Consider the following 21,788-nt stretch of genomic DNA (forward strand, 5'->3'; position numbering starts at 1 on the left):
TAGAATTATTTTAATGCATCATATTTCAGTGTACCCCTCCCAACCCCACTGAGGGAAAAAGGGTGCAAGAAAATGGATGGATGGATGGATGGATATTTCAGTGTTTGAAAAAGCTGGGAAGCAAGATAGCATTAGATACCCTCAGAAAGCCAATTTTCTGTAAACAATTGCAGAAAATCTGAGCAAAATCAGTAAAAAACAAACTTAAGGAAGCTTAATGGCTACTAAACACTATACCCAAGGAAAATAGCTGGCACATTAAAAAAATTATTGAATGTCAGTAGACCTTGAGATTTCTAACTTTAGTGCAAGGTGAACCTTTTGGTCAAAAAACAGGTGTTTGTTGAAATCTTCTCTATCAGCAGTGTTGGAGTTGGAAGTGTTGAAACTTCACTTGCTGAAATTTTATTTTATTTTTCTTACCAGTTTATTGTGGCAGGTCAAATATGGCTGCAGCAACTGATAGTCCAAAACTTCATTCCTTTTATTTCTCTTCCAAACTTTTCCTTCCTTTATCTTTTTTTTAAAGATTCAGTTAATTCAAATGCAGAAATTATGTGGGTTATCTACTTTTTGGGTTTCAAAGATAGTACTTTTGATAAGTACTATCTTTGACTATCACATGTACCATCTGATAGTCTGTTTTCATTTTTATACAGTTTGATCCCATAAAATATACAGTTAGATGTCACTGAATATAAGTCAAGGAAATTTACCCTATAGATTAATTTTTGATTGATTTGAGACTGACAACATTTTTTACTAAGAAGACATTTTGACACATAGATATTAATTAGTAGTATGAGGCTTTATCATTTCTTATGCCAAATGTTGACGGTGAACTTCACTTGACCATGTTCAGATTGTGTTTCTGTTTGTTTTTTTCAGATCCATGAACAGTCCTACTGGCGTGTTCACCCTAGTGAAGGAGTAGTGCCACCTGAGAGCCAGATGGAGCTAAAGATAGTAGCAAATTTGAAGGACACACTTCACTTTACAGACAAGATGGAAGTTTCCATACGGGACAACAGAACACACAGTGTCTCACTGTCAGCCACAGGCACTGGGACAACTATTGTCAGCAACAAACCTTTTGGTCCTAATCTTGACCTGGGCACACACTTCTAGTAGGAACATAGTTAAACTAATTTTGATTTAAAAATGTGCAACTTTGTAACTGAACATCCGGTCATGGTTGTGCTTTTTATGTTTTTTTAAGCTTTGTTCCATACGAGTACAAATTCAAGCTGACCAACCGTGGTCTGCGGCATCACCGGATGTTCTGGAAGATTGGTGGCTTCCTGGCTTCTCCAAAACAACAAATAAACTTCTCTGGCAGAACAGCGTTACCTCCAATCAGCTTTTCTATGCAGAGAAATTCTGTGAGACGTAAACCTACACCATCCACCAACAGAGAAAAAAATGTGTTCAGCCTCAGTCCCGCTTGTGTGGACCTTTCTCCGGGCTGTTCTGTTGACATGGTACTCACAGCGTCCGCGGACTCCCCCAAGGTGTGTTTGTAGAATTTAGAGTCAATAAATAAAACCACTGGATTCCGTACACAGTGCTCATACACTGACAACAGTGCCTTGCATTAGACAGCGCTGTACTGTTAGCTCTTCTGATTTTAAATCTTCTGTCACATTGCAATAAAACCTCAATGTATTTTATTTGGATTTTATGTGTTGGCACACAAATTCACATAACTGTTGGTATTTTAATTTCCTTGCTGAAAACAGCAGTAAAGTAGGGACCATTTCTATTCAAGCTCCTTAGCCAACGCTTCGTAGACCCAACTATTGCTGAAATTACAGTGAAACATTTTAGGGCTGCTATTCAGGTAGTAAAATAATCTCCACCTTACTCTTAAGCCTTTGCAACCTACAACCGGATTGCTTCTGATTTTTCCTTGTATTTAGATCTGTCCATCTTCCCTTTAAGCCTGAAATTTTTACTTGTCTTTGCTGAAAATGAGCATCCCTGCAACCTGATGCTGCCAGTACCATGTTTCACAGTGAGGACAGTGTGTTCAAGGATATGTGGTGTTACTGTAGCCCCATGACTCCCACAATATTTGGTGTGTGGAGTCCAAAATACATGAATAACTATGTTTTTCTGTATTTTTCCAGATTTTTCATGAGCGTCTGGTGTGCGACAGCATCATTGGTGGCCACGGCTGTCAGCAAACCATCATGTCTGTGGAAGCAATGTGTCGTTTTGTTGCTCCATCGCTTAATATTTCCTCAGAGCATCTGAACTTTTGCGTAAAGAAGGTTAGTTTTAATCACCGATAACCTACTATTCTGGTTTTAAGAGTGTTGTTAGTGAAATCAAACCTGATTTAAAAGAAAAAAAAAAGTCTTATCAAAGTTAAAACATAATTTAACAAAAGGTGAGCGCTTTGTCATGTAGGGAAGGTTGGTTTGAGTAGCTTTTTCTAAGTAAAGTCATTATTTGATCACTGCATTTTTTATTTGCTTGGATTATCTTTGTGTTATCAAAAAGTATTTTTGATGAAACAGTGTGGAAGTGTTACAAAAAAAAAACAAAAACAAAATCAGTCTTTCTTTTTTAAAATTTTTTTTACAACTCTATATATGTCTTTCTTAAAGGTTAAGGGGAAGTCCCTGTTGCCTGTATATGAGAAGCTGGTCTTGCAAAATGCGTCGTCTTTGCCTCTGTCCATGGAGCTCATTCTTCCGAAGCACTTCTTTCTGTGTCAGACTCCAGGAGAGCACAGCTCAACTTCAACCAAGGTTTGTTTCAGCTAATTCCATTCCTGGTTTATTAAAGAGGAGCTCCGCTGATTTGGTGCCGCTATCCACTGAAATTTTACTACTATTATCATATTTACTCATTCCATTCAATTCACATCCTGTTGAAAAGGGGAGTCTTTTGTTTCCTAATTAGCTTCAGATTTATTTCCCAGCAGTAAATATTTTTAAATAGATTTATTTAAAACCTATTTAGCTATGTGTTTGATCTGTGGTAGTAGACATGGATGTATGCATTTACTGACTGAAACCGATAACAAATACAATTCATTCAGAATTTTCCAATTTCATTAAATGTATCAAAATTGACCATTAAAGTTTCTTAACAGATGTTAGTTGTTTGGGAGAAAATAAAGGTTTTAAAACTGTAAACAAAGGTTCCTAATATTAATCTGATTCAGTTATTTTTTTGACACAGCCCTTTATCAACCTTTGACCTACTGGTCATGAAGCATGAAATATCATCACTTATCATGATCACATCATGATAAGTGATGATATTTTTTAAAGGGCTGTAATTCAAACACCAATAAGGTCATCTTACTTGCTTGCATCTGCAGCAACCTTGTGTGGTTTTCTTTTTTTTTTTTTTGTTAAATCTGTCAGTGATGGGTGCTGGTTGTTTTGCATTTTTTTCCATTTTGTCCTTTTGCAGTTTTAGTCTTTATACTTAATTTTTCAGGTATAAAAATAACAGCCAAGTGACATGGGGTACGCTGTATAGATTTTCTGTTAATTCATACCCAAAAATGACCTACCTTTAAAGTAATTGTAATCTGCCAATAGTCTAACTTACTCAGAGAAAACAAATTATGAGACAAATTAATGAGTGTGATATATAGACAGGAAGTTATGCTATTTTGAGTTGGTCAGCGGTCATAATCCGTGAAAATTAAGATTCACCAAGTTTGGAACCACAGTCAACGGAAACAGTGTAGCATGTAGTCTCAGGAAAATCAAAAAGATTAAATGCATCTTTTCCTTAAGTACTGAAAATTTTTATTATTCTACTGTGCTATGATTCATCAAAAATAACCAGGAGTAAAGATAAAATTGTATGAAACTCATGTATAAGTATGTTGGTAGTGCTTAGTGGTTTTTAGTTGTGAGGAACAACTGAAAAAATTAATACTTTTCAGTTGGTTTTCTACAAAGCCTGTCAGCCATAAAACTTACTGCATGTTGTATTTTATACCTTTGTTTTTTTGTATTAAAATAAATTGTCTCTTTTTTTCCCAGGTTTTGGTTTTAGAGGACAAGGGTCAATCTGAGTTCTGGGTTTGCTTTGATCCATCTTTCTGTACGGACTTTATGCACCGTATTGTGGATGAGGTAAGTCTGATGTTAAGTCTTTAAAGTAAAACAATTTTAAGTATGAGAATGTGTTTTAAAAAACAAAAATTTTTTACCTTTTTTTTTTTTTTACTTTTTTGTTGCATTTAAATATTTAAATACAGAAATAACATCGAAATAACTAAATATATTTCCTTCTTCGCCTCATAGACGCTTACAATAAATTACTTGGACCTCCCACAACAAGAATGTGTGAAGTTGTATGCTGAGGTTTACTTTCCGAACGTTCAGTTTTCTTCAACCATTGTGGACTTTGGTTGCTTGCAAAACTGCTCAGAGATAAAGAGAAGGATAACAATGACAAACTGCTTTCAGCTGCCGGTGTGCTACAACTGGGTTTTTATGGAGTACCCAAAACGGCGTCATAGGAGGTATGAGGGTTGATATTTTAAGTGAAAACATCCTCTGTTTTCTGTTTTACCGTAAACATTTCAACTATCTACTATCATAACTTTAGCCATGAAAGGTGATAAGTGGTGAGGTGCAGAGTTTATACCCATGTACAGTCTAAAATGTTTACATGCATACATTCATCATTATTGTCATATTAATAAGAGATTTTAATGCATTTTCTTTCAGGGTGAAACAATATTTGATCAATATATCTTAAGTGTTTGCTTTTTTATTCAACTGGGTTTTGACATTGGGTTTGCTTCATGTGTAGGCTATGCTCATCAAAATTACAGGAAAAACAAAGGCTTGAAATTTTCAGTTTGTGTACGGAATCTGAGTCGCACTTTTTCATGTGTGACAAACTATTGAGGTTTTTCAGGTTTTTTAGCTGCACCTGCAGCTTTCTTTTGTTATTGTTATAGCTGCTATATACAAATACATGATAAATGTAAGTTTATCTGTAGGATCTACTTGTTTTTGGAACCAGAACATCTTTTAGTTAGTTACTGAAAAGATGAGATTCAGGGCTGAGAACAGAATGGATCTCTGCCATGCATTAAAACTGTCCACTGGGATGCTTCAGTACAGAGCTATACATTTAACCCCACTGAACTGAATTGAGCCAAAGCCATTATAAATTCTCTGGGGAAGACACATTTACTGATGGTGTGCTTTATAAACTTTACAGTGTGCCTCTTTCAGGCCTCTGCTTTGGCTCTTCTGGAATAAACTGTGAATACTCTAGTAGTCTACTTGTGGCCTTGAACCAAATAACTAATAGCTCTGCAAGATTTATCACCCTCAATCAGCTTTTTCCCCTCAACCTCTTCCATCTATTGGTATTCTTTCGTTTCCGTCTTTCTCTTTCTTCTCCTCGCAGGGCTTTACATTGCTTATTTCTCTTTTTTTTCTTTGCCCCTGCTCCCTCTCTCTCTTCTCTGCCTCTATGTCTCTTCAATACTATAACCTAATCCAATCCTTCTTCTCTTACTCTACCCTTTCCCTCTCAAAAAACATTCTCACAGGTTGTCATGCTAATTAAATGTAGACCTCACCTCTGTAAAATCTTTCTCTCACACAAAACCTGCGTTATCTTACCATGTTCAGCTAATTACATCGCTATCAGTAATTACACCACAGTCCTCTGAGATGGGATTGTCTGTAAGGCAAACTCTTTTATCCTAGCAACATACGGTATATATGCAGTATAGCACATATAGATCCTGCAGTGTGTCCATCTGGAAAACCTTCAGCAAGAAGGAACAAGAAAACATATTTTTTTCCCATTTTTAATGTGTGAGATATTAGATTACTGTGTAAACCAAAGACTGGCTAATCAGTGAAACAAGTACCGTAAGGAAGCACCATGCTAAAGCCAGTGTGTTTAGGGGAGCCAGGGGTCTTCATCTCCGGTCCATAAAGGACATTTTGGGCCATCCAGGTCCTACAACTTTTAGATGTGTCCCCTGGTCCAACACACCTGAATCAAATGGCCGAATTGCCTCCTCAGTATGAAGTGAAGTTCTCCAGAGTCCTGCTAATGACCTGATTATTTGACTCAGACAAGTTGAAGCAGAGACGCAGCTTACGGTTGCAGAACACAAACCCTTGAGGACTAGAGTTGAAGACCCCTGATGTAAACTGTTTTGCTGCCAGAATTTGCAGATTTATTCTATTTTTGACTTGCATAAAAAAGCAGTAGAAAGAAAAACAATCTTTTCTTATAAGTGGCCACATATAGTCTTAATCTTGTAAATGTCCCAAGGAGCTCTATGGAAAAAGTGAACTGCATTCTATTTCAAGCAATGCCCCTTTAGTCATACAGGCTCAGTAGCATTCTGTGAAAGCATGCCATTGAGAAAGCAGAGCCCATGATGTCAAGAATTTGACTTGTATGATTCATAATGACAAAATAATCAACAAATTCTGGTCACTAGATGATTTATCAGTGCATAATTAAAAAAACGTAACCTTTTTCTGCATAAAAATATTAAACTGTACAATCATTGATGTGGATAAAGCTAATTTTAGGAATGCTTTTATCACAACTATTCAATTCTCCAGATATTTCAGAGCAAAACTTCGACAGTAGTAATGTATTCAAAGTCTTGCAACCCTTTGAATCAGTGGCATACAATGTAAATGTGACGGAGAGCCCCAAATGTTTTTTTTTTATTTTTTTTTTACTGATGTCCAGCAAAAATGTGACATACTTTTCTCTAATATGTGACTGCCAAGGCCAGAAATGAGGCTGAAGCAACAGTCATCAATATGATCATTCCACAGGGCCCCCTGCTGGTGCCTTTCTTCTTTTTTTTTTTTTTACCCTATGTGAGCTGAAACAACAGTACTGCCACGGTCTTTGGCAGTCTTAGAACATTGTGCACACACACGCGCACACACACTTTTAACAGCAGTAATGTAGCCACTCTTTAGTGATTTGATATATAGTTTTTCCTGGCGAGCTTTAAGAAGGCCTCAATTGCTGCATCTCTTTCATTCTCATCCATGTTTATTCAGCACTTCATTGCAATCTATCCTGACCTGTTTCCTTCTGCCTGCCTATTAAAATTCCTCTTAATTATAGAACACTCTGTTTAATTAACTTGATGGATGCATCCAGCGTGATCCCACAGGGAATAAGAGACGAGAGTACTAAAAGAAAATGAGTCTGAGTTCTTTGGGATGTGAGAGCTTACCGTTTTCTCCTCCGTTTGAGTATTGCATTATCTGTGAATGGAAGGAAAAAGATTGCTCAAACTTATCTTTCTTCAAACGTTGAATTTCCAGTTTACTAAGGAGAAAAATGATTATTTTGCTAAATGGGTATTTTAAAATCCTTTTCCCCTCACAGAAAATCAGAAGTGGCAAAAGTATCATTTAAGCATCGAGCGAGTGAGACTGAATCTTCTCCGTTGCCTGTGTGCCTCAGTCCTGAAGCAGACGACCAGAGCAGCATACTACATCCTGTGAATGTGGAAGAGGTTAGGCATATATGGACTTGTAGCCAATCAGGGTTTTTCAAAAGGCTATTAACAACTTTTCCTCTGTCATTTCTGATGTTAAGTTGAAACATGTGCATCATCCACACCTGTATACTGAAATAAGCCTCAAAGTAGAGAGTTGCCTCCTTTTGTCAGAAAGCAGATAATTACCCTGCCAATTGTAGGACTTTTATTTATAGAGCAATTTATTATAACTGAAAAAATGTGAATGATATGATGCTTCAGTTGCATTGCTGCTTGCTTACGGTGCTAAAGATTTTAGCTACATATTATGCGACTGCAATTTATTTAGCATCCTGGGACTTATATTTAGGAAGATAGTGGTTATAATACTCATCTGGGCCATTTATTTCTTACTCTATATGAGAGTTGATGACTAATGATCAAATATCAAAATGTGTCTCAATAACTTCAATTCTAATGCCAGATGTGAGCGGTCATACTGACTCATAGGCTGTGTGGATGAGCCAGAATTCATGTTAATGCAACTCCAAACTTTACCTGAGCTCCTTTATTGTGAAGACTTGTATCCCACTGATGTTCTACTGTTTTATTTTTTCACATAGGTTTTTGACATCTTACCAGTGTGTGGCGTATTGCAACCTCAAGAAGAGCAGCTTGTCACTTTCTCTTTCTTTGGTCATGAGAACATCAGGAGAGAGGTGGTGGCTCAGTGCTATGTTGAAGATGGACCAACATATGAAATCCAACTCAGAGGAGAAGCCTCAGCAATCTCTTATAGTCTTCAGTCCTCCCATCTTGACTTCGGCTCTCAGGTATATAAAATTGTGGAGTTTAGATTTTTTTTTTCCTGGCAAGGACGCTTTGATTTTTACTTTACTTTAAGTTGTTTTTCATAAATACTGAAAACTGTCAGAGTTTAGGAGATGAATTAACAACAGAGGTTTCCCATATGGTCTGGACCGGTCCTCCAACCAGCTGATGAACATGAAGTGATCCCATCCAACGATGTTTTTCATATTTCTAACCATTGCACATTGACCTCACAAATAGAGAGAAGTTTGGAAGCACTCTCATGAGTTGTACATCTCATAAAAGTTTAGACTTCAGTTTTGCTCCATGCCAATCAAGAATGAACCATCTTATAACTTGAAACGCAACACCTGAAGGGTCAAGTTATTTCCATTATTTTGTTATATTTTGCTTTTTATATTATTTTGCATCTGTTTGCTCATCGAAGTGTTATGAGTTACCCAAAGCCAATTTACTGTTTGGAGATATTGATAAGATGATGCATAGTGCCATACAACCTGTTGATGCTGACCCTATTGAAGGGTGTAAGATTGATTTGTGTGATTTCTTTGAGTTTACTCAGCTCTTACAGTGTAATATTATTGCTACAGTACCTTGCAAAAGTATTCCTACCACTTGAACTTTTGAATGTTTTGTCACTTTACAACCACAAACTTTAATATATTCCATTGGGATTTTATGTGGAATAATAAATATCACATAACTCTAAAGGAAAAAATACAAGGTTTCCAGCTTTTTTACAAATAAAATATCAATTAATATTTATCAGTTCAATTAATGTAGTCATATAGATTTTCTATAGGGAAATTAGATGGGTTGTTAAGTTTAAATGCCACAGACTTCAGTCAGTTTTCCACACTTTTGTCTTGTTCACTTGCACTTTCTCTTTACGTATGCAAGCCACTGGGACTTGTTGTCATTGATATTCAAAACAAGGACACATTGATTTTTTTATTTAGGTGAAAAAGCGATTCAGCAGAACATTTATCCAACCCTCCTGTCTGTTCAGCATTCTTCATTCTCTTCCACTTCTTCACTCAGTTTTTATTTTATTATCAGAAATTTGACCTGAAACAGGCCAGTTCATTCATATTGAAGCATTTATCATTTTTATTAAATTCCTTTCAGTTCCTTTATTTGTATGACCCTCAAGCACAAAAAGCCATCTTGACAACTCTTTTTCTAGGTTGCAATTTTCTACTTTGTGTTTACTACTCAAAAGTAGATGGAATAGTTTACGTGTTGATTGTCACAAGGCTCTGTTCGTGTGATCTTCAAGCTATAATGTCTTAATTTCCTTTCTCCTTTTTCCAGCTCTTTCACTGTGTCAGTGAAGTTGAAATGTGTGTTAGGAATACCGGCAAAGTGGACTTTGACTTCAACGTCACATATTTTCCAAATGCAAAGGAGAACGAAGGGGTTGATAAAGGAGAAGTGCTGATTAAGGCAGATGATGAGGACAGAGATGCACAGCAATTAAAAGGAAATGGTGAACAACACGAGAGGCTGAAGATCAGACCTGGGTGGCCCGTAATTATTCCATCTGTGGTGAGTCAATCATAATAAAAGCTCCTGTGTGAATTTTTCATGGTGTGATTTTAGTTTATCACTTAACATTCTGTTTGTGTTGCTAGGGTAACATTAGTGCTGGTTCAGAGAAGCACCTGCGTGTACTTTACCTGCCTGGCATCCCTGAAGTGTTTAAGAAGCAGTTTCAGCTCCAGGTGGCTTTCTTACCTCCGCAGGAGGTCACGCTAACCGGGGTGGGAGTGTTCCCAAGAATCCAACTGAATTTGCCACGAAACTTGTGTATGTTCACACCTGCACTCGGTCACAGATTCTGCCAAAAGAAGTGCATTATATTACTCATTATGATCACCTCCCCCACACACACACTTACACAGCTTCTAAATGTTCTGAAATCTTCCAGTTGACTGCATTTGGGATAATATTATCCCAAATAGTCACTTGGAGAAATTTTGTTGTTCTCTTGCAGCAGAGCAGTGCTACAGAGATGTGGTGCAACAGGCCCAAGAAACTGTGAAAGCACAGAGGGTCAGTCAGGAGCTAACACTTGGAGGAGGAGCTGGACAACAGCCTAATCATGGACCAATGGTCAGTAAATACAAAATGGATATAAAATACTCGCTTACTTATTTAGGAAAATCTGTATAGTTTATATAGTTTTATGAAAACAGTTTCTTAGAAGTTTAAATGTATTGTCCTAAAACAATCTTATTTATTTATCATCATAAATCATAATAATAAAGTGAGGTTGTTTATTTTATTATAATAAAAAACTTAAGAACTTTAGATTTTTTTTTTCTATAGTTCAACCTATACAACAATGAATTTTCTAATTAAAAAACATGTTATGGCCTTTTATCAGAAGCACATTTACATCTTCTAAAGGATGTTTTAAACAAACAATTTATTGTAATTTATTAAGTTTTAAAATAGATTTAAAAAAATGTGTAGTTTCGATTTAGAAGGGAAGAATGACAAAAGAAATTAAATGGATAGTAAAAAAAGAGGACAAAGTGAAATTCGGGAAATGTATCCAAAATCATTCCCTGTCTGATCAATCTAACCTCAAGCATACAAGAGGGAATATTGCATTTATAAACCACATTTAAATGCAGTTTATTGGCAAACAGTTGTCCATTAAATACGTAAAACAGGAAAAAGCAAAAACAAGCAAGTATAACTAAAAAATAGAAGAAAAAACATGCAAGAAGATGTAATGTATACATACAGTGGACAAGTAAAATACAAAAAATTGTGCAGGCTGGAAACGTAAACATCTCAGGTTTTAGCAGACATCTGAAGACATTATTGGAAGAAAAACTATACTTTCTGTTTCTCAATGAAAAGCCATTGCCACTTCCTCCTTTTACTCATTTATATGCTTTAACAAATTAGTAATAAAAAAAGGCAAACAGCAAAATTGTAATCTGATGTGTTTTTTTCCCCCATTTTGTCATGCTTTGCTGTTTTCATTTTTCTTTTCCACCTGCTTTCTGTAGAGTGAAGAGTTGATCCAAGTGGAGGTTGAGAGACTGCTAGTGAAAGACAATGCCCATGTGCCTTACAGGCCGTGGGAGCTCAGTGACTCACAAAGTTCTCTGTCACAGTGGCAGGATTTACACAAGTAAGTTGAAACAAAACTCTAGTTTTAAAGATGGTCTTGACTTAGAATTTTGCTTAAATTGATTACTCTAAACAAGTTAAATTAGAGTTTTATGTGAATGATTTTTTTATGGTCTATTATATAAAACAAATCCTAATCATTAGTCTGTAAACGTTTAGTAAGTTTCTGTTTTATTCTTTTGCCAGTTTCAAGCTTCCACCATATGTGCTGGATTTTGGTGTGGTGTTCCCAGGCAAAATCTTCAGTCAGACAGTGAACATCTTAAACAATGGAAAAATACCAGTGTCCTTCCGTGCCTACCACAAACATCTAGCAGGCACAGGTGACACAAGCGCAGTTGTAATCTCTGCCTTCCTTTCTTTATATTAATTATAAATGTATTTATTTTTTAATCATGAAGTCATGTGAGGAAAGTAAAGCTTATTTTGGATCATATAGCTACTTGAAAAACATATTATTTTTAACAAAAATACACAGCAATGTAACTTGGAAAGGATTGTAAAATCAACAATGGTGCAAGTGAGATTTAATATTGTCTTTCACAGGCTTCACAGTAGAATTTAAAAACATAAGGAACCTTCCCAGTGGTGAAAACCACACTTTTACAATCACGTTTGATTATCTCTCTGCCAAAGGAAAGATGGGGCAGACAAGCATCATTCTGCCGATACAGGTGATCACAAGTGTCCTCAAGAAATCCCAATTATTATGATTAAGTTTAACATTACTCTGTTATTTGTCTGCTGATTCTGCCAACCATTGGAGGATTGCTAACTTATGATGTTTTTGGTTGGTTTTAAAGCTCACAGATGGTCCAGTGGTGCAGGTGGAGTTGTGTGCAAACATTACTCTTCCAGCAGTCACTATCTCAACCGATCTGCTGCTTTTTGACAAAGTGCAGTGTGGCATGTGCCAGGTAAAAGAACATTCATTCGCCCACAGATTACTTTTGACATCCTGAAAAGGAACTGTTATGATGAAATACAGTACCTTGTTAAAGTATTCATACTTAGCCACATTACAACCACTAACTTTCATCAATTTCATTTGCAGTGAATTGCACTAGATTTTATCCAGGGGTATCTCAGTAAATGGGGATGAGAAAAATACACACCACACACGGCAGAATTCTATTTGTATTTTATTTTTTTTTGTAAAGTAATGTATAATTGACCTCCCCTTTTACTATTTTGAAACGCTATGTGCAAGTCCATAGTATAAAATCTAAATAAATACACTTAAGTTTGTTTTTGCACCTAAACAAAACATAAAAACTTTTTGAGGCACGGTAAAGATTTCAGACGTCCAAAAAACAGCTAATCCTTCACAGATATAGCCGGGATGCACTGGCTAACATATGTTTTTCTTACTGTATAACCTGTATACCACTTAATTATAGATTTCAATATGATTTGGTTTTGGAAGAATGAAAAAGAAAAGTAAAAGTTCAAAGACTCAATTACAGAATGTGTTGCATATGAATGAGCAGCACTAAATTACAAGATGGTTGTTATCGTGCCATCTTGTAATTTAGTTTAACATCAGGATGACAGAGTTGCAAAGAGTCAACATTCTCAAAAACACACAAGCCTTGGATGACAATATGTTCAACTGATAATAATCCTCAGCTGTTTGAGCATAAGTGCTCTGCTTTATGTCAAATGCTGATTAATTGTTATTGGTAGGTCTCAAATCATTAATTTTTTTCTCTTTGCAAAACTAATCATGTTTGGAAATGTTTTTTCTCAGATCCAAAAGATGCAGCTGAAAAACTGTGAGGCTGTACAATGTCATTGGAGGATAACTGAAGAGATAAAACCTGTCAAAAAGGTGTGGATTTTTAATTAATTTTTTATTTTTATTATTATTCCACTAATTGTTGTTTAATAATAACCAGCTATGAGCAATTCTCTTTGACTTGATATTAAAGTTGTTTCTGAAAATGTTTGGTTAGTGTTTGACATGTTGCATGATATTTTTTCTCTTTCATAAACTCTTAATTAATGTAAATATTCTTGCAGCATCAGCAGAAGCCTCCATCGGTATTCCAGATGTTTCCCTCCTGTGGTGTGCTGGACCCTGACAAATCTGTGACCGTCCATGTCAAGTTCTACCCTATTGAGGGGGTAGAGATTATATCAATTTTAGGATATTCTTTTTCAAATGAAACCGACACTCTTGTTTAAGCAACAAGTGTAACAGGACTAATATGTGAATGTTTGAAAACTGTTTTTGTTTTCCAGGGTTCATACAGCAGACGGTTGGTGGTTTATGTCGCAGACAGCACTGAGCAGGTCTTCATTACAGCTAAGGGTCAAGCTGAGGAATCTCTCCTCAAGTTCTGCCCATCTGTACTGGAGCTTGTACCCTGTCTTCCTTTTAGCACGGAATCTAAATCTGAGGTCACAGTGAAAAACACCTCCTCCTTTCCCATCGAGTTTTACAGCCTTGAGTTTGACACACAGTACATCAAGGAAGAAGAGGTAGCTTTGTTTAAAGATTTAGAAACAATATGTCTGATGTATCGATTGAAAAGTTATGTTATGGTTTAGTACTCTAAAGGTTTTTACTTTCTAAAGTTAAACTAGCTAAGACTAGTTTGGTTTTTCAGCTTTGCTGAGGTTCTTCCAGACTGATTCATTGCTGGTAGATCTTTTCAGAAATGCCTTCAATGGTGTGACATACAGAACTCCCTCCCAGTAGAAAAACAATCACAAAACAGGCCACCACTGCAGTGCTGTGGTCTCCTGACCATCACAATTGACGGTCGGCAGACTCGGCACACACTTAAAAACTTCCCCCCTTTTCCTTCAGCTGTCAATGAGGCTATTCTAGTTTCATCAGATCACACTACATGACTTCAAACAGTAAGGTCCTCTTCCTTGAGTGCATTTGCAAACTACTAATTTATTTTTTTATGCTTAGATTTAGAGCAATTACCAATTTCAGAATTTTTTTGTCTCATTTCCCATCAAAAACAAAATCTGTGATTGAATAAAAGTAATTTTATATCTTAATCTGCCAGGTGTCTAAATAATTTTGTGTAAAACATGTAAAACCTAACTGAAACTCAGAACCAGAAGCAATGTTCTCCTTTTTAATCATTCTTCATATAGTTTTTTTTTTGTTGTTGTTGTTGTTTCCCCCTCTTTTTTTCCTTTGAGATCCTGCGGGCTATACCGGAATATGATGAGAACAACATGCTGCTGCTTCCACCAAGAGCACCTGGAGTGGGCCTTCCTGTGGAGCTGAATGAATATTGTTCTCGGCTAAAAGATAATGGTAACTTTACTGAAATGGTAATTCTTAGCAGATTGCAGTCTTTGTTTTAGTGCTAGCAAAATAGTTGTTTTTGCTTATCTACAGAGCTGAATGAAGTCATAGAGGATGATGAATCAAAGAAAAGTGGCACAGTAAAGGATGAGGAGAAATCAGATGACTTTTGTAAGCAGCAGAAGGGCTATACAAAAGAGCGCAACAAAAAAGGATGTTTAATTCACTATAAATTTTTTATTATTGTGTCTGTATTTAGTTTTTTCAAAATTGACCAAAGAGGGAATCAGTCTGGGAAAGTTAGAGTTGACCCCCATGGTCAGAGCGATCGCCCGCTATATGGATCTGGACCTTTCCCTTGAGGGACAAACAGTACAACACAGAGGAATTGCCATCATTGTATACGGAGCCCCTATGACAGGTAAAAATGCGCATCTTTATCTGCCCTTTCAAAGTAAAATTGATTTTTTTTTTTTTAAATCTGAACTTGTTTTTCAGATAAACACAACTTGGCAGTGGCTCTGGCGAATCACTATGGGACAGCATGCTTGAGCATTGATGGTGTGGTCACAGATGCAATTCAAAATGGCACTTCTCCAGTAAGGCAGCTTTATGATACTGCGCTTGCTGAATATGAACAAAAATGGGGTCCAGAAGCTGGTAAGCCTAAATTTTCACTTAAGCAGTTTAAAAAAAAAGATTTAATTCAACTCGTCAGCAAAAAACAAGAAAATCTTTCAAATTTTTTTCTAGCCAAGTTCACTGAAGAAAAGATGCAAACAAAACATGCCGCATATCCTGACAACTCAGTTCAGCGTGCAACTCCAGTTCAGCGTGTAACTCCGGTTGGTACTGTGGAAGTTCCCTTGGACCATACAGAAAAGCACCACCCTAGAAATCCCAGTTCATTTTACCACCAAAAGTCAGAATTCTCAGCAAGAGAATCCAATGTGGTACATGTAGTGCCGTTTTTCTACTCAAATCTTCTGTGTAATCCTTATTCATCATAGTGTAGAATCTTTAATACACATATTTAATCACACACAGTCTATCTGCTGACATACATTTGTTGTTGCAGAAAGGCAATTTGCAGCCATTCCGTTTCTTCCCATCTGAAAGCCAGGTTTCTGAAATCCTTTTGGAACGTTTTCAGGTACAGTAAAATTGAGCAACATGCCCAAGAATCTTATTAAGAAGACACGAAATATTTAAGATAACACAAACTTTAAATTAAAACATAACTGAAATTGCACAATCAAACAGATAGTTGCTGGTTACAGCACATGGGGACATTGCCTGAAAATTAAGTCTAAATGATGATTCATCTATTTATAGACGATAATTATCAGTAGTTTTCTGTTTGATCGGTTTTGAATTGTTGTGGAGGAGTTTTAGCCTACGTATGCTTTGCAACATTATTTGCCTTCTGTGAGATTTGCAGACACATTCTTGCACAACCCTTTTAGGGTTCCACAGCAGCATTTCTATTTCAACACCTTAATTTGTTTTGACGTAGATATCCTGCTGTGTTTGGAACCATTTTCAAGTTTCTGACTCGGTTTAGGCCAGTCTTAAGCTTTCAGACTGATGCCCTCAAATTTAATCTATCTCAACTTTGCTCATATCTGCTCGAAGGACATGGCAACAGAACTTCTTTTTTTAGTTTAGAAATAAATCTTGCTTTTACAGGAGATTTCACATTTATGATGTTCACTTAATCAATAGCAATCAACTGCGAGAAACACTTGGGGGCTTCTTCACCACAAAGTGGTATGGACTTAGTTTTTCCGCACAATGCTTCTGGATGTTCTGTTTTTGAAAATTTCACAATTGAATTTGTCAAGGTGGTAGCTATCAAAAGCAATATTCACCATACAATAAGAATGCCAACCTGATATTTTGTCTTTTACCCCAAATCTTATAGCTAAAATATTACAATTGACCCTTTTATCTGAACCAGATTTGTACCATTGAAAAAAGAGAGGCAAATCCGCATGTCCCTATTATTCTCTATTCACAGTTAAACGATTGTCAACGTGGAGTAGTCATCAGTGGCCTGGAGTCTATTTACACCCACTCTCTACCAAGCTCGCTTCAAGCTGTGCTCAAAGCATTCTGTAACCGGAAGCACATCTATGTAGTCTACTTATATGACACCTTCGATGCCCTGACAATACGTGAAGGACTACAAAGACAAGCTGAGGGTAAATTGTTTGCTGGGTCCCTCATAAGGTAGATATGTACATTTGTATCTTGTATTATAAGGTTAGAACATGTTTTTTTTTTTTGCATTTCCTGCAGAAGCCTTGCAGAAAGAGATGGCTGAGAGAGAGGAGAGGTGGTTCTGGGAGTTGGATCAGGAGATGTTCGATGCTTTGCCTGACGATCAGAAGGCCGATATTACCCAGCGACACTTGCAGACACTCCGACTGAAAAAGCAGAGGTAATGATTTGACACATGTGTAAAATCTCTTTCTTTTTGAGCTCTACTTCCTTTACTTATTACATTCTGTGTATTTTATGTTCCTCATAAATGTAGGATACACATTTGTAAGCAAATGTTCATCTAGCCAAAGAAACAAGTCTTTCTAACCAAACATTGTTTACATTTTTTCATCAAGTTTTTGGGGTCAATCAAACAAACTGCAAGAAACAAGATTTTCTGTCCTGGGTATTACAGTTGAACAACCATAAGTGCTTATTACCACATTTTTTAAGATTTAGGGCATTTGTAACATTCATTTGTCTTTACTAAAACTGACATTAATGAACAGTCAAAAAATGAAGTGAATGATGATTAAACCTAAAAGCTGAAAAAGACCAGATCATTATTATTTCTGAAGTGTTGTCTCTGAATTACACCCAGCGTTCTCGAGGTATTGAAAAAAAGTTGAGGTATTGCTCATTTGTGTGTATAGAGACAGATAAGAAATTGCTTTCGTAACTATTGTATATCTAAAGAAATATTTGGCAAACCCTTTATGAACTTATCAAATGAAAGTGACTGTTGATTTTATGCTTTTCATAAGATAGCCAAAACCTCACTTTCACTTAAATGTTGTAGATTGACCTAAAAAGGGTCAAAACTACAACTTGCAATGTAATTGTGCACCGTTTGAGCCTCAGGTTTTTCATATACTGCTTATTTTTGCTCTTGAATTCAAAAATTGAGAGTTGACATGTAATGATGAATTGAATATAGTCCTCAATTTGTAAAAATAAGGTGCCTTCTTGGTTCCTTTATTGTAGAAGGGAGCTTGAGCAGAAGGCAAAGGAGGAGGAAGAAAGGAGGCTGCAAGAGGAAATTCTCAAGTCGAAAGAAAAGGAAAAGAAAAAGAAGAAAAAGGATGAAAAGTTAGAAACTGCTGAAGTTCCGAAGACGAAAAACTCAGTAGAATTAAAACAGGTTTATGTATGAATATTTTCACTAATTCTTTCTAAACATTCATATAAGTCAGCACAGTTACTCCCTCATCAGATGAATTTGTTTTATTTCCTTTTTGGCCAGCATAAACAACGTCCAAAAGATGTTCCTGGTGGCTGGTATCTTACAAATTTTATATTGGATAAACTACAACATTTTCAGGACCTGGGCACTAGATTTAGTTGTGTTTGACCGGGAACATACCAAAAATTTATGTTCTGTACAGGTCCTTGAGGACTGGAGTTTTTTTTGTTGTGTTCTTTAATAATATTTTTTCCATTTTCCCATTTTCAGTGTCCTGCGGATGAAAGACGGATTGAGTTTGAAAAATTTGATCAGATCCATACAATGCTGGATCAGATCCTGCAGCAGTGGGACCGGGCCCAGAGCTTGCTCCTGGATTCTCGTCATGCTGAGGAAAATATGCCAGGTTCAGATGAATCCATAACAGAGAAAAGAGTAAATATGACTTTTTTATATATATAGAATTGGATCTGACAAGTTAAGCTATTTCTGTTTGTCATCCTTAGACTTGATCTGGCCGTTATTATATTGGAATAGTTGAAACGTTCTCAAGTCTTTCAAAATGACAACTTTGAAATTGAACGAACAGTAAAACAGTTTCTGGAAACGTATGGCATTTCATTTCTTTATTTATCACGTCTACATAAGTTTAGCAACATATTTGTAATTCTCATCTCTTTTCCCTTTCAAGTGTTCTATTTTTCTTTGTGTCTATTCTTACTTTCTTCGTTGTTAATTTCTTCTGTCCTTTGGTTGTTTCCTTTCTTGCCTCTGTACTTCCTTAGCTTCTTTATTTTTTACCTTCCTTCCTCTTTACTACCCTGTGCCATACAGCACATTCCTTCCTTTCTTGTCTGTTTTTTCCTCCCTTGAATGGATTCTTATTTCCTTCCTTTTGTCCTTTTTAACTTCCTCCAAAATGTATTTCCCTCTTTTGTCCTTGGTCTTTCATTGTGTTTTCTTCCTCCCTTGTTTCCTTCGTACCTCCACCTCTTGAATTGTCTTTCTTCTTTGTGTCTCACTTTACTTCCTTCTTTTCTCATATTCTAATTTTATTCTTTCGGTTTTGTTTTTTCCCCCACTGCAAAAATATTCGGCATAAGTTCAGGGTGAACCATTTGTTCTATTAAAGGTATAGGAACTCTTCAAAAGCTGAAGAGAAATTTGTCAGAAATTTTCAAAAACAAAAATAAAATGTGGAGATTACAACAAGCTAAAGTCAACATTCACATTTATCTTCACTCAGTATTCACACGTGAGTAAGAGAACAAAGAAAGGCCCCATGAAAGCTGTCCAGAGAGCACCGGACAGCATCCCTCACATTGTGACACATGTGACACAAAGTGGGAGTAGTAGTTGCACAGACCTGCTTAATAACAGTATACTTCCTTCTCTTGAAGAGGTAGGTATTTTTCATATTTTTCAATAATTAGGTTGATTTCATATTCTAAGTGGTTTCTTTCTTTCACCCTGTACAGATAGAGGACGACTTGGGTTTAGGACCAAATGGCTCTCTGGTTGCTCCCCCAACTACTCTCTCTGTCGTTGCTTTCCCTAAATACAGGGAACAACTTAAAGTTAATCAGACATGTTTCACCTTCCAGAATCCCTTTGAATGTGATGAGGATTATGTGAAGAAAGATCTAGAGGAATCCTCACATAAAAAATATTCACAGGTCTTTTTTTTCTTCTTTTATTTTTTTTTCCATCGGTATCCAAAACTTATTCAAGAAAAAAAGTAAAGATAAAGATCCAACTGAAGGAACATTCATGTTATCAGTCATCTAAATTGTGATCATTCTAGTTTGTTGTGGTATTTGAAATCGTACATTCTGTGTGCTTAGGAAAGGGCAGCTAAACGTCACAAGGATTACAAGACCAAAGACAAAAAGGGCAAAGATGCTCAAACACCCACGAGAAAACATTTCAAGACGATAAAATTGAGGAGTTCAGAGAGGTCCAGCGCACTTTTATGCAGTTCCTCTTTTTCTATCCAGACACTTTACAATTATTTAAGAGCAGTAGTTGTTCAGCTGTCTAATGGTGTTTGTGTAATTATCTGTAGTTTGACCACATATCGCTGGGTTGTACCTGCTGGCGGTGAGGTGCTTCTGAAGATCTGGTTCTACTCTGAATCACTAGGAGTTTTTGAACAGGTCTTCAATTTTGAGACAGTGGGGAACCGCAATCTTTACCAACTCAAATGCAAAGGAATTTGCACCTATCCCTCCATCTCCACAGACTACAAGTCAGTATGCATTATTCAATCAAGTTGTGTTGGAAATTGAGGTTTTACAACCTTAATGATGCGGTGATTTAATTTCACTTCTCTACTCTGCTGCAACTGTTGTTGATTAGCCAATTGGAATCCTTTTTAATGTTTCAATCAATCAATCACTTTGAATGGTACATCATTAATCTTTCCACAGGATTGTTTTTGCTCACTCTAACAAGGTACCACAAGAGAAAGAAGGCCTTCAGAAGACCTATATAATCAAACCTGGTTACTTTGAGTTTGGGCCTTTACTTTGCAGCAAAACTAGAGACAGGTGAGAGACTGAAAAGTTTGAAATAGGGTTGTTTCAGCTGATGTATTTTTAATGACAGATTTCCATGTTTGTCTTCAGGTATAAGAAAAACACATATCCAGAAAACTCTGAGAGGCTGGACATTTGTAACGACTCTGGCATGGAGGCAGAGGTTACGTTCAGTTTCCAACAAGACACTCAGGGCACAACGTATCTGCTAGATCCCTCTACAATGACTCTCTCACCAGGACAGAAAGAAGTACTACTCAATGGAAATGATCTTAGTTGACTACATTAGATGGTGCAACAGAAACACATGTATATGTCAATATTCTTTCTCTTCATCAGGTGCTGACAGTCTATGCATATCCAACAAAACAGGGACAGATAAAAGACAGCATAATTTGTAGTATCAAGGACAATCCTGAGCCTGTGGCCATCCAAATCTCTTGCTGGGGCGTCCGGCCAGAACTCGAGCTGGACAGCACCCATTTAAACTTCGGCAAGATTCTGCTGCACAAGTAAGTACAGAAACACAAACCTCTGCATGCCTCTTTATGCTTTCCCTTAAAAAAAAACAACCATATTATCCTGATGTATTTTAAAGAGGTCTTGAGAATTATTATTATTTTTTTTACATTTACCTAACTTTTAATTTGTTTAAAATGTGTAAGAACATTAATCTCATTGAAAAAAGGTACAGTACACCAGATTTTACCTCTGGTCTAGCTGCAGTTCTTAACACATAAATATAAATTAAAAATAAATTCATAACACACATAAACACAGTTAGTTGGTTTATATTACTCACATTTATACAATCTTTATTCAACATTTTTTGATGTTTGAACACATACATTGCCTTGCAAAAGTATGCAACCCAATATAAAGCTGTGCATAATTGCAATATATTCATTATTAAAAATTTAACCATTATAAATTGATAAGTCTGGTGGCAATTTGTATCCAGCCAAACTTTATCAACACATTTTAGATTAAACTTTAATAAAAATGTATGCTGCCAGTGAAGGTCCCTCTGAAAAAAGGCCCCCCAACAACATAATATCATCAGTGAGTTGCACTGTGGGA

At 36.3% G+C, this 21,788-nt stretch overlaps 1 protein-coding gene across 6 annotated transcripts in view; it reads left to right on the top strand.

The window, feature by feature from the left end:
• Positions 1 to 21,788, top strand: part of hydin (HYDIN axonemal central pair apparatus protein) — a 69,619-nt gene that overhangs the window by 23,171 nt on the left and 24,660 nt on the right. For 3 of the 6 annotated variants that reach the window (XM_081608015.1, XM_081608016.1, XM_081608018.1), the window contains exons 19-52: positions 889 to 1,127; positions 1,220 to 1,511; positions 2,130 to 2,273; positions 2,613 to 2,756; positions 4,014 to 4,106; positions 4,278 to 4,498; positions 7,375 to 7,504; positions 8,092 to 8,301; positions 9,614 to 9,847; positions 9,934 to 10,108; positions 10,296 to 10,414; positions 11,326 to 11,450; positions 11,636 to 11,772; positions 11,996 to 12,123; positions 12,253 to 12,366; positions 13,200 to 13,280; positions 13,472 to 13,576; positions 13,694 to 13,933; positions 14,615 to 14,732; positions 14,817 to 14,894; positions 14,983 to 15,144; positions 15,222 to 15,383; positions 15,477 to 15,676; positions 15,802 to 15,876; positions 16,744 to 16,927; positions 17,025 to 17,166; positions 17,973 to 18,129; positions 18,442 to 18,606; positions 19,418 to 19,573; positions 19,650 to 19,847; positions 20,016 to 20,419; positions 20,601 to 20,720; positions 20,799 to 20,958; positions 21,048 to 21,220. In XM_081608015.1, coding sequence (XP_081464141.1) covers positions 889 to 1,127; positions 1,220 to 1,511; positions 2,130 to 2,273; positions 2,613 to 2,756; positions 4,014 to 4,106; positions 4,278 to 4,498; positions 7,375 to 7,504; positions 8,092 to 8,301; positions 9,614 to 9,847; positions 9,934 to 10,108; positions 10,296 to 10,414; positions 11,326 to 11,450; positions 11,636 to 11,772; positions 11,996 to 12,123; positions 12,253 to 12,366; positions 13,200 to 13,280; positions 13,472 to 13,576; positions 13,694 to 13,933; positions 14,615 to 14,732; positions 14,817 to 14,894; positions 14,983 to 15,144; positions 15,222 to 15,383; positions 15,477 to 15,676; positions 15,802 to 15,876; positions 16,744 to 16,927; positions 17,025 to 17,166; positions 17,973 to 18,129; positions 18,442 to 18,606; positions 19,418 to 19,573; positions 19,650 to 19,847; positions 20,016 to 20,419; positions 20,601 to 20,720; positions 20,799 to 20,958; positions 21,048 to 21,220 — 5,585 coding nt within the window. The remainder of the gene's footprint in view (positions 1 to 888; positions 1,128 to 1,219; positions 1,512 to 2,129; positions 2,274 to 2,612; positions 2,757 to 4,013; positions 4,107 to 4,277; positions 4,499 to 7,374; positions 7,505 to 8,091; positions 8,302 to 9,613; positions 9,848 to 9,933; positions 10,109 to 10,295; positions 10,415 to 11,325; positions 11,451 to 11,635; positions 11,773 to 11,995; positions 12,124 to 12,252; positions 12,367 to 13,199; positions 13,281 to 13,471; positions 13,577 to 13,693; positions 13,934 to 14,614; positions 14,733 to 14,816; positions 14,895 to 14,982; positions 15,145 to 15,221; positions 15,384 to 15,476; positions 15,677 to 15,801; positions 15,877 to 16,743; positions 16,928 to 17,024; positions 17,167 to 17,972; positions 18,130 to 18,441; positions 18,607 to 19,417; positions 19,574 to 19,649; positions 19,848 to 20,015; positions 20,420 to 20,600; positions 20,721 to 20,798; positions 20,959 to 21,047; positions 21,221 to 21,788) is intronic. The other 3 variants (XM_008411665.2, XM_008411666.2, XM_081608017.1) reach the window with 2 other exon arrangements.

Source organism: Poecilia reticulata, chromosome 6 (genome assembly GCF_904066995.2).
Source record: "Poecilia reticulata chromosome 6, P_reticulata-male-v2, whole genome shotgun sequence".
In the NCBI taxonomy this organism is placed as follows: Eukaryota; Metazoa; Chordata; class Actinopteri; order Cyprinodontiformes; family Poeciliidae; genus Poecilia; species Poecilia reticulata.